The 12,647-nt window shown below is 40.9% G+C and overlaps 1 protein-coding gene across 4 annotated transcripts in view; it reads left to right on the top strand.

Annotated features, from left to right (window-relative positions):
• RABGEF1 (RAB guanine nucleotide exchange factor 1) overlaps window positions 1-12,647 on the top strand; it is a 67,351-nt gene that overhangs the window by 25,574 nt on the left and 29,130 nt on the right. For all 4 annotated transcript variants that reach the window (XM_036278866.1, XM_036278864.1, XM_036278863.1 and 1 more), the window contains exons 2-3: window positions 2,789-2,974; window positions 6,352-6,518. In XM_036278866.1, the coding sequence (XP_036134759.1) occupies window positions 2,796-2,974; window positions 6,352-6,518 (346 nt within the window). In that variant the 5' untranslated portion in view covers window positions 2,789-2,795. The remainder of the gene's footprint in view (window positions 1-2,788; window positions 2,975-6,351; window positions 6,519-12,647) is intronic.

Below are 12,647 nucleotides of genomic sequence, written 5' to 3'. Positions count from 1 at the left end.
ATTTAGCAATGTCCCTGCAGTTCTCTACATATTCTGATTTCCATAGGAGATAGTCTCCTCCAGCAAGTGTCGCTCGGGTTAATGTTTGCCAATCCCCAGGCGTAAGCCAATTCTCGGCTACTGATTCTAAAACTGCCATAGTATATTGGGCTGTGGCTCCGTATTGTGCTACAGCGGTCTTTAACTCCTTTATTAATTTAAAATCAAACCCACTATGGTGGCGCCAAGCCTGTCCTTGCACGTCCACTGTTTCTGTTACTGGAAAAGCCTCTATATCATCTAGCTCTGGTGCAAGTTGCGTGCGGGGAGGGATTTTTGGGGCAGCTCCCCTCATGGGTGGTTTTTTTTTTTTTCTAATCCTCACCCGAGGACATTTTTCCATCTTTTGTACAGATAGAGTGGGAGGGAGAGAGAGGAAGAGAGAGAGAGAGAAACATCGACGTGAAGGACACATCGAGTGGCTGCCACCCGCACAACCAACCAGGGCCGGGGACAAACTGCAACCGAAGTACGTGCCCTTAGCGGGAACTGAACCTGGGTCTCTCCGGACCGCAGGCCGACGCTCTAACCGCTGAGCCAAACTGGCCAGGGCTCATGGGTGGTTTTTAGGCATAATTTTATTCCGAGTGGGCTCAGTTTTTTCTTTCTCATTATACATGAGGTCCTCACATTCTTTACTTTCATTTTCATTCCCCTTTTTTTTTCTTTCTGTAATATACCCTCGCCATTTTCTACTACATTGGAAATTCCAATAAGAAAAAGCAGTTACCGGGACCTTCTCGGGTCCATAAGTCTTATAGTAATCTCTAAGAGCATCACCAACTATTTTTCATCGTTTTTGATCTATAGTTCCCTCTGTAGGAAACCAAGGACAAACTTCTTTAATATAATCAAAATACTGACACAAATGCTTAATTTTCACCTTTACTCCTCGTGCCTTGATAGCCTTTTTTAGTCCTTCAACGAACATCTTATCTTGGCTCAATGCTTGACCTATAATTGCCGTTCACTTACCCGAGGGGTGCAGACGTAGCAGGTTCCCACGTCGTTCCCTCTTTTCTTTTACTTTCTTTTCCTTTGCTTTTCTTTCTGCCGGCCACTCGAACAGCGTCCTTCACTGGATCCCCTGTGCTGGAGCCCCACGTTGGGCGCCACTTGACCCGTCCTGCAGGTCGAGCAACGAGGACTCTAGAGGGGGAGTGAGGATGAGAAGGGACAAGAGACACGAGAAATGGAAACAAGACAGGGTTCTGATCAAGTCTCCTTGATTCAGGGGTAATTCACACAATATATAGGGCAAGAAGCACCTTTTGCCAAGCACCAAGCTTGCCCGAAGCAATTCCAGAAAATACTACAAAAGGAACAAAAGGTCAGTAAAGACTGGCTTGATGAGTAAATGGTTACCTAAAGAAATGCAAAATGCAGAGATATCCTGCCTTGGGGCAGGCGATGGCAGAGCAGATTATAACAAAATTGATGCCATGCAAAAAGCCTCCCACAGGGTGGGCCTGAAAGTTGGTTGGGGCGGGGCGGGGCCTCAGGGAGTCAGCAGGGCGGGGCTACCAGTGTGAGCCAGGTTGCTGGAGTCCCAGATATGGCGGCTGTGTGCCACCCCAGGGAAGGGCACACCAAAGGAACAAAGACCTCTGACAGCACGTTTGTCCTGGAGAAAGCCCCCTCTCCAGCCCTCGCTCCAGTGCCAAACAGCTCAGTTCTTCCTTGTATGTCTCTGGTGTCCCTCAAGCTTAGAGGGAGAGAGTCCGATGAGTCCGTGCGTGGGCCCTTTAAGGAGCTGCCTGGGGCTCCAGCCCCTTCAGCTTCCCTGAGCCTCAGTTCCTGCTGGTTTTTCCAGCCAGAAGTTATAGGGACTTTTCTTCCTGGCACTGGAACCCTGAGTGGGGCACCTGGTGTGGGACAGGGACCCCTCAGTCCTCAGGAAGGACCTTCCCAGCCGAGGTGTCCTCCTGATTTGTATCCGCCACACGTGGGTGTGGGACCAGCCCATCTCGCCACTGGCCCTCGCGCCTTCGCGCCTTCGCCCCTCCGCCCCTCCACCCCTCCGCCCCTCCGCCCCTCCGCCCCTCCTACCAGTCTGGATGTGGCTGCTGCTTTAATTCCGTAGTTGTAGGACTTCCATTCAGCTTGATTTCAGGCAGTTTTGAATGATGGTTGTTCTGTAGTTTAGTTGTAACTTTGATGTGGTTGTGGGAGGACGTGATACCGTGTTTACCTACCCGCCATCTTGACCGGAAGTCTCTTGTTCTGATGTTTTAATTGTTTTCTTGGTAAATTTGAATTATTTCATGAGAAAAAATGTTCACTTTTATATCACTTTATTGATTGTTTTCTCTGCAGAAGTTTTTAAGTTTGCTGTAGTCCCAGTTGTCTATTTTTGCTTTTGTTACTTGTCCTTTTGGTGTAGTATCCAGGAAATCATTGCCAAGTCCAATGTCCTTTTAAAGTTTTCTCCTTATGTTATCTACTAGGAGTTTTATAGATTTACGGTTAGGCCTTTAATACATGTTAATCCTTAAAGTGTTCATTATATTATTGGGCAGGGAATAAGAAGTCTTTTCTTTAATATGAGTGTGTCAGGAACTTGTTGTATTTAAACTCCTCTTTTTCTCTTTCCTCTTTTCTTCCTGACCTCCTCTTCTCCCCTTTCTTCCTTTTTTCCTTCCCTCCCCTACAGCTTGAAGATATGGACTCATTTTGTGGATCTTATTGTTGTGCTGATAGAATAATTCATTTTCAACAACACTTTTCTTGTTTGTTGGTTGATTAACAGGAAGAAGATGAGCCTTAAGTCTGAACGCCGAGGAATTCATGTGGATCAGTCAGAGCTCCTGTGCAAGAAAGGATGTGGTTACTATGGCAACCCTGCTTGGCATGGTTTCTGTTCCAAGTGCTGGAGGGAGGAGTACCACAAAGCCAGGCAGAAGCAGATTCAGGAGGATTGGGAACTGGCTGAGCGGTAAAAGGACTTAACTAAGGGTGGTTTTACAGTGATACAACTGGACACATAATATTGTCATTGTCACATTTTTTCTCTTCTGTTTTATCAGCAAGTCAGCCTAATATGAAGAGAAATAGGTTTTTCCCCTTTTCTTCTCAGTCAACATTTAATAAATAGATTTCAGTGACTTCATTTTCTCTTTTGTCTTATCATTTAAGTATTTTGTGTTTGAGGTGTGTGTTAGTTTTCTATTTATTTATTTATTTATTTATCCTCACCCGAGGACAAATTTTTCATTTTTTGTTCAGATAGAGTGGGAGGGAGAGAGAGGAAGAGAGAGAGAGAAACATCGATGTGAAAGGGACACATCGAGTGGTCGCCACCCACATGACCCAACCAGGGCCGGGGACAAACTGCAACCGAGGTATGCTCCCTTAGCGGGAACCGAACCCAGGTTTCTCAGGACCGCAGGCCGATGCTCTAACTGCTGAGCCAAGCTGGCCAGGGCATGTGTTAGTTTTCTAAAACAGACAATAAGCTTTTTGGCGTAGAAGAATGGAGATTAACATACTTCGTGGTGGAGGTTAAATGAGGTAATATATATGATGTTACCTAGCACTGGGCGCGGCTCAAGGCTCTCGTCAGGCATTGTTTTTCCCCATGTTTTGATATATCCAGCATGGCATCTGGCACAGTCATAAACACATAATAGTAGTAATCTGTTGATTTGTATATATAGTTCTTGAATTATGAAAATTTACCTTTTCCATAATGGGGTTTGTAGGTCAGAAGTATTATTTGAGAAATTTATATTGTACAGAAATATGATTATGATAAAAATTAAAAGATGGCATAGCTGGTGAGCATAGGAACTAATAAAATGCCACAAATAATGTTAATCCTTTGCCAGAGATTCCTAGAATCTAAAACTTCTCAATAAAAGAAAGTCAAACTGGCCCTGGCTGGTTTGGCTCAGTGGTTAGAGCATCAGCCCTCGGACCAAATGGTCTTGGGTTTGATCCCCAGCCTGGTCAGGATCATGCAGGAGGCAGTCAATCACTGTCTCTCTTTCACATCAATGTTTCTCTCTCTCTCTCTCCCTCCCTCCCTCCCTTTCACTGTATCTAAACACCAATGGAAAAATATCCTCAAATGAGGATTAACAACAACATAAAAAAGTCAAACTGAACTCTGACAGCTTTTCCTAGTTTTATATCTAATCAGCCATATTTGTTGAGCAACTATTTTTTAGCATCTGTGGTGAACTTACAGAATTACAAAGTACATTCACTGCTTCCAGTGACTCCTGGTCAGTCAAAGAGAGATAACACGTACATAGAACATTATCTATTTCCTCAGGTTTCTCACTGCACTCCTGATGTTCTCAGTCGCTGGTCCTGTTTCATGACGAAAGTAGAGGCTACTAAGCATGAATTCTCTTAGCTTTCTCTCCTCTTCACATCAAAATGTACTAATACCTGTATTACCTTCTGTTTTCTCTCAGAGAAAGATGTGTCCCTCTTCCATTCTCAGCCTCACCCCTGTCCCTGTGACCATTGCAGTTTCTTACTCCTCCCCATTGTAATCTCGCTTGAGGTTTCCTACAGCACAATTTCTCAGATTTGAACAGGCAAGGGAATCAACTGGAAATCTTGTAAAAACCATGATTGCTGGACCTCACTCCCAGAGTCCAGAGTTATTGATTTTATTAGGTTGGGAGCGAGGCCTGAAAATGTGCATTTCTAACAAGTTCCTAGATGATGTTGATGCTACTGTCTGGGGAATCACACTTTGAGAACCATTGTTCTATAGAAAGCCTTTGAGATTTATTATAAATACCTCAACTTCAGCAGGTCTAACCAAGGCCAAAGTTTTTGCTTTTATTTAATCCCCACTTTCACCATTTTCTCCTAACCCTCTTTCTGTATCAGTTAAGTATACCACTGTTTATTCAGTTGGCTAAAAACCTCTAGAGTCATTAATTTCTCCTTCACCTCTCACACTGTCTACAGCTAACTGTGCAAGTTCTACTTTTTTGAGCTTAGAGAAGTCTAGAAGCCTTTTGAATTTCACCCTCTCCTGTTTTCTAGGTCCTTGTTTTCTCTCACTTAAATATTTGTAATGTAGTCTTTAAAAAAAAAAAAAATATATATATATATATATATATATATATATATGTTTTTATTGATTTGTTAGAGAGAGAGAGATAGAAACATCAATAGGCTGCCTCCTGCATGTCCCCCACTGGGGATTGAGCCCGCAACCGGGGTATGTGCCATGACCAGGAATCAAACTGGGACCTCTCAGTCCATGGGTTGGTGTTCAGTCCACTAAGCCATACTGGCCCAGCTTTTAAATTATTTTATAAAAAATACTTACCCAAGGATATTTTTCCACTGATTTTCAGATAGAGTGGGAGGAAGGAGAGCAGAAGAGAGAGAGAAACATCAATGTGAGAGAGACACACTGATTAGTTGCCTCCCACACGACCCCAACCAGGGCCGGGGATTAAACCACAACCGAGGTACGTGCCCTTTACTGGAATCAAACCCTCGACTCTTTGGTCTACAGGCCTTCACTCTAACTGCTGAGCCAAACTGGCCAGGGCTATAATGCAGTCTTAATTATTGTCCCTATCTTTAGTCTTATCTGTCTGTCAAGTTGTCACACACCTACCTGTACTATCTTTCTAAACTATAGATCTGATAATAATAACTTACTGGATTTACAGTCTTCTTTGGTTTCCCACTACATGATGAAATCTAGAATGATTGTCGGTTGGCAGCCAAGGTTTCTTAACCACCTGGTGCCTACCTGTATCATAGCATCATAGTCTAGCATCATAGTCCATCACACCATCAGTGCTCTGACTACATTGAACTTGGTTCATAATAAGAACCACATGCCTTCACATTTGTAGTTCTTTCTGCCTGGAACGCCCTTTGACTTGGCAGAATCTTATTCATCCTTTAAGACAGACCTAAATGTCACATAGTGAAACCTTCTTGGACTCCTCCAGCAGATTTAGTTGTTCTTTCCTGTGTTCTCATAGCCTGTGTTTTACTCTCTACTCTAAGAACTATCACATTATATTGTAATTATTTATTTATCTTTTTCTCCCTCTGACCTTGAGCTTATTAGGGAAAAGGACTAGACTTTATTTCTTTTATGTAACCCTAGTATAATTGTTGAATGACCATGATCCATAGAGGAAGTCCTCTGTAAAGTCTGTAGTAGCATGTAGGATAGGTACATATGAGAGACCTCAGACCTATTTGGTGTACTTAGCTTCTAGTTCTAAAAATTTTAGATCCTCCTCAATTCGTTGAATAATAACTTAGATACAAGAAAAACTTGGAGAATATCTGGGTCATTAATCCTCTCTTGAATTACAGACTACAGCGGGAGGAGGAAGAGGCCTTTGCCAGCAGTCAGAATACCCAAGGGGCTCAGTCCCTCACATTTTCCAAGTTTGAAGAAAAGAAAACCAATGAGAAGACTCGCAAGGTTACCACAGTGAAGAAGTTCTTCAGTGCTTCATCCAGAGTTGGATCAAAGAAGGGTAATTTTCTGGTTTTCTTTTTTCTTCTGTGCTCAAATGAATTACAGAGTAGATACACAGTGCATGTGGGCTCAGCCTTTTAATTTCTGTAGAAGCTTTTAGAGATTATGAACTCAGATTTGAGACTGAAATTGGGTTTGAGGGTCAGGCGATATATGAAATCAAACATCTCTGGTCAGAGGACATTGTTTTTTAAAGAAGCTTGTTTAGGAGAGAATTGAAATATATAGTTTTCTTTATAAAATTCATTCACATCTAAAATGGCTATTTGGAGGTTTTATTTTTTGTGCCTTTAATTTTTGGATCCTGGTTTATTCTCCTTTGCATATTGTCCTCACCATCCATGCCTTATCAGAAATGGCTGTTTCCAGGCTTGAAGTCATCTAAAAAGGAAGTTTTCTGAGAGCTTATCTGAGAGACAGTATTTGAGGAAATGTATAGAGAACATATACAAAAAGGCTCACTTTGGGCTTTTAGAGTGGTGAACATCACAAATAGTATGCATTTTCTAGTACATGGATTTATATGTACTTGACCTATTCACCCTACTTCTTAAAATGCCATATAACCAGCAAAAGGATTATCACTAAAGTCACACTTGTCCTACCGCTGAGTAGTCAAGCCAGTTCAGATGGCCCTAGCAGGTAGCAGGAAAGAATTTCTGTTGTTAGAACTTAGTCTCTAAATCTTTATGTTGGTAATCTGTGGTGCAGTAAGTTTGGGATGGTGAGGGAGACTGGGAACCAACACAGATGCTATCAGAAGAATTCTTTTCTTAGAACCCCTGTCTCACTCCCAACCCCTTAACCTGGGGTAGTTGTGATGAGGCTTTCTTGGCCTGCCAAAGTCAGGGGAATGAATAACATCACCCTTTAAGGTCTTTTGGATTTGATGACTATTGTTTTGTTTTATTAAAGGGAAAGGTTGCTTATAATTAAAAAACACAGCATTTATCTTGTAAATGCAAACCTTTAATTTTAGTTTACATGATTAATTTGGAGAATAATCAGTATCCAGTAGAGATTAAATTAAGAATGTATTTGCCTCATGATTTATTTACTAGGAGGTAGTGTAGTAGGGTGGTTAAGAACAGAAGCTTTGCAGTCACCCTGGTCTGAGTCTCCGCTTTGTGGTTTACTGGCTGTGTGACTCAGAGCAAGCTAATCTCTTTAACCCTTGTCTGTTCTGAGGAACAGTAATACTTACCATAGGCATGTCTTGAAGATTAAAGAGTTGATGTGTGTAAAGAGTTGAGCACAGAACCTGACACATATTGTAAGGCTCCAGTAAGTGTTAATTATGTAAAAATATGTTGTTTTTCTGACAGAATAGTCTCTACCAGTAAGGAGCTCAAGGGTATTGATCAAAGTCATTCACTCTTATTTAGCTTAAATTCTGCTTGGGAAAGTCTCACTAATCTTATGAGTTTATAATAGATGATAAAATGGTATATGACAAGAGATGAAATACAGTGATACCTCGGTTCTCGAACATAATTCATTCCAGGAGGACGGTCGAGAACCGAATTGTTCGAGAACCGAAGCAATGAAACCCAATAGGAAAGCGGACTCCACAAAGCGTGACTCTCTCTGCACTCACACTGATGACGCAAGCAAGGCGCGCTGGGCCGAATGAACGCCATTCGGCTCAACTCGGAAGTTCGAGTTCCAAATATTTGTTCGGATTCCGAGACAAAAGTTTCTCGAATCCTGATTTGGTCGAAAACCGAGGCGTTCGAGAACCGAGGTATCACTGTAGTAAAGAAATTATAAAACCATCAGCTCTAACTGCCTCTTTTTACAAATGACATGAAAGCCATTTGGGTTAACTAATTTACCTAAGGTTATATGAGTTGATGTATTAGAACTCAGGTCCCTAACTCCTGGTTTAGTGTTTTTCCTTGAACTCGTGTGTGTGTGTGTGTGTGTGTGTGTGTGTGTGTGTGTGTCTATATCTGTATCTATATTGATAACATAATGAGGTCTCTGTTACTGAAGAGCATTAAAGTCATGTGCATTCACTGCCCATCCTTGACAGTTTCAGAAAAATGTCCTAAGAGCTTCTGACAAGGTGCATCACATTATAGAAAGATTTGTACTTTAATAGAAACAACTCTGAGCTATTTTTTAAAAAATCTTTATAAAGAATATATCTTTTTTTTTATCCTCACCTGAAGACATTTTTGCATTCATCTTTAGAGTGAGGGGGAGAGAAGGAGGAAGAGAGAGAGAGAGAGAAACATTGATGTGAGAGAGACACATCGACTGGTTGCCACTCACACGACCCCAACTGGGGCCAGGGACAAACTGCAACTGAGGTACGTGCCCTTAGTGGGAACCGAACCCGGGACTCTCTGGTCCGCGGGCCGATGCTCTAACTAACCACTGAGCCAAACTGGCCAGGGCAATACAGAATATTTCTTACCATTTTTTCTTTTCTTTTAGAATGATAGGTTTTTACCTTGATTTTTTTATTTTTAGTTGTCTTTTTGTTTGTTTGTTTATAGAAAGCATATGGGGACAAAGACCTCAGAGTATTGAAAAAATTAATGTGTGTGTATTAGTAAAGAGGATGCTGTTGGTTCTTTCTTTCACAAGCTTATATAACTTTGCATTTTAGACTTATCCACATGCAAAGGCCAATAAGTCTAAAATGCAAAGTTACATAAGCTTGTGAAAGAAGCATGTGGATAAGGTTAGCCTATTCTAAACTTACTTTTAATTTATTGGGTCTAGACTAAAACAGACCTTTTGTGTCCTGTGTTCTTTTTCACTTCATTAACACAAGATGCCTTTGCACTTGATGTTTTGCTTCTTTGGTAGCACAAAACAAAGCTCTTAAGCCAGGGCAGCTTGGTAATAAACAGAACACAAATAACCTTTTTGAAGACTGTTTTAACAAGAATGGGATGCCCCTTCAAAGAAGGTAAATGGAGCAGATTGATTGTAAAAACTCAGAGTTTACTTACAGTTTTCTAATCTCCAAAGTAAGGTTCAGTGAGCTATAGCTTACAGAGTAGATTATAGTGGATTGGTCAAGTGGAAATACTTGCTCATACATTTAAAAATGCCTCCCTTTTAAGAGCTCAAATAAATGTTGTTACCCTGAGTAGAAACTTGTGTACATCTTTTACAAATTAATCTAAAGGCTATGCTCCTACTAGTCTTTCATCCAGTTGTTAGATTCTGATACTGTTCTTCACTAAAGTGAACTAAGGTTCCTTGGAGAAATGATTGAGCCCGGGGCTGGGAAAGAGTGCCTCCGAAAGTGTTGGGGACCAGTCAGCTTGAATGGGTTCCCACTGGCCAAATTGGAGTATCAAAATATACAAGGACAATAAGTGGAGTATAACTGATTGAATAGAATAATAATCCATTAGTCCAGCCAACTAATAAAGTAGATAAATAATTAAATAAAGGAGAAGAGAGAGCTCCTTCTTTACCAAAGAATGTTGACTAATCAATACAGAAAGGATGATGGAGATTTAAAAAAAAAAAAAAGTCACCATTTAGCAGTCATCTTAGTAAGGATTCATTCAGGCAGGTTTCACAATGGTTGCTAAACCTGGCGTGAGGGGTCCTGAGGAACATGTTATGAACATGATCTCAACTGAACTCCCATAATTTATTTATTAATTACAAATCAAGAAATGGTTATTGTATAACTGTGGAGGGAAGTGGACATTATGTGCCTCCAGACAGGATACTTTGAAGAGAGCACCACAAGAAGTATGTAATATTTAAGCTGAAAGTTTATAAGCTGAATGTAGCCATGAGGAAACAGCAGAGAAACACAAACTAGGGGCATTCAATAAAATAACTAAATAACTGGTCTGTATTCTTTAAAATTGTGAATCTCTTGAAAAACAAAGGAAGGCTGGGGAGCGTTTCTAGATTAAAGGAGACTGAGTATACATGACAACTAAATGAATATGTGACTCTCAGTTGTAAGGAAAAAACAAACACACACATACGCGTTTAAAAATAACTGTACTGGAGCTATGTAAAAGAATATTCTTGTTAGGAGATAACTCATATTAAGGGGTAAAGAGTGATGTATACAATCTTGTCTGAAAAAAAATTTCAAAAAATACACACAAATATGTATATAAATCAGGTACAGCTGAACTCAAAACAGTAATTGGCAGTGCCCTGGCTGGTGTTGTTCAGTGGTTAGAACGTTGGCCCACATACCAAAGGGTATTGGTTTCGATTTCCAGTCAAGGGCATGTACATGGGTTGCATATTCGATCCCCAGCCCCACTCAGGGCATATGCAAGAAGCAGCCAATTAATGTGTCTCTCTCACATAGATGTTTCTCTCTCTCTCTTTCTCCCCCCCCCCGGCCCCCTCCCCCTCGAGCTCCCCTATCCCTCTGCCTTTTCCCCTCCCTTCCACTCTCTTTAAAAATCAATGGAAAGAATATACTCTGGTGAGGATTTGAAAAAATAAAATACTGGTAATATCTTTTCTGAAACATTTTTGTCAATATGGAAAACTGAAAATGTATTTGTGTGACTGCAAAAGGTCCTTTAATATGTGGAATTTAATCATTCGTTCAGTCTGATAATTCCACTCACAGTCATGATGGAATAACACGAGCTGGGTTTACCCTACTCCTTAACAACTAGAAAATCAGACAAACATATGAAATAATGGTTTTCAGACAGTGGACCACAGGCAAATGGGATAGTAACCCCTGAGAGAGGGGACAAGCATGGTAAGTCCTACACATGCCCAGCTCACTGCAGGGAGAGTTTTTAGACCGGGGCACAGGGTGACACAACTCAGACTTGCTGAACTGGAGAAATGAGTTTAGAACACAGTGAGGCCAAAGTCACTGGGATCGGAATGGCAAAATACAGAGGATGGGCTGCCTGAAAAAACTCCAGATGGTTGCAGAGGGGTTCCCTTGAGTCTTTGACTGAGTACTGCACATGGATGTGAGAAGACTGGGTAAAAGAGCAGGCAGAACAATCCCCAGGGCACACATGGCTGGGAAAAAATTAATTTTCCCAACAGCCCGGAAGAAAGCATCAGCAATGGCAAATAGGCAGTACATCCAAAGGCTCAGAAAGAAGAGATACATAGTTCCTCACTCATCTAGTTCACAAGTACCACCACTGCATTCAGATAACCCTTATTATTAGTTTCTGTGTGTCCTTCTGTGCTTTTGTTTTTATTTACAAATACATATATCCGTATCCTAGTTCCACTATTTTACATAAAAGATAGCACACTAGCCCTGGCCAGTTTGGCTCAGCAGTTAGAGCGCTGGCCTGCGATCCAGAGAGACCCGGCTTCAGTTCCTGCTAAGGGCGTGTGCTTTGGTTGCAGTTTGTCCCTGGCCCTGGTTGGGTCTTGTGGGTGGCAGCCACTCGATATGTACCTTTCTCGTACCTTTCTCGTCGATGTTTCTCTCTCTCTCTCTCTCCCTCCTGCTTTATCTGAACAAAAAAATGAGAAAATGTCCTCAGGTGAGGATTAAAAAAAAAAGATGGCACACTACACACACTCTGCTTTTTAAACTTAGCAACACATTTAAGAACTCTTATCAGTACATAAAAGCATACTTTTTTGTTTTACAATTGTACAGTATTCCATTTTGTGGATTAAATCATGATTTACATAGTCCTTTAGTCACCATTTTGTGCATTTTCGGTATTGCACTAAGATGAGTAGCCTTGTACATGGTTTATTTTGTACATGTCAGGTATATCAGTAGAAAATTTCTGAGAAATGGAATTGTTTGGTCATAGGATAAATGTATTTTTAATTTTAATGATCATTGCCAAATTGAACTTCATTGCAGTTACATCATTTTACCTTCCCACCTCCATAGGGGGCGTGCCTTCCTCCCATATCCCCATCGACATGAAACTTCAGATTTTTGTCTATTACTTTTTTAAATGGCATCTCATTGTAGTAGTAATTTGCATATTTGTTAACAGGAGTGAGATTGAGCATATTTACTGTTTAAGAGCTATTTATGTTTTCTTTCTGTGAATTGTTAGTATTCTTTACCTATTTTCGTGTTAGATTTTTTTTTTCTTCTTTTCTATTTATAGGAGACCTTTTATATTAGGAGAGTAGCCCTTTGTGATATAATGTACAAACATGTTTTTTTCCA

Source organism: Molossus molossus, unplaced genomic scaffold (genome assembly GCF_014108415.1).
Source record: "Molossus molossus isolate mMolMol1 unplaced genomic scaffold, mMolMol1.p scaffold_m16_p_3, whole genome shotgun sequence".
NCBI classification, from domain to species: Eukaryota; Metazoa; Chordata; class Mammalia; order Chiroptera; family Molossidae; genus Molossus; species Molossus molossus.
This window is presented reverse-complemented; position numbering and strand designations above follow the sequence as displayed.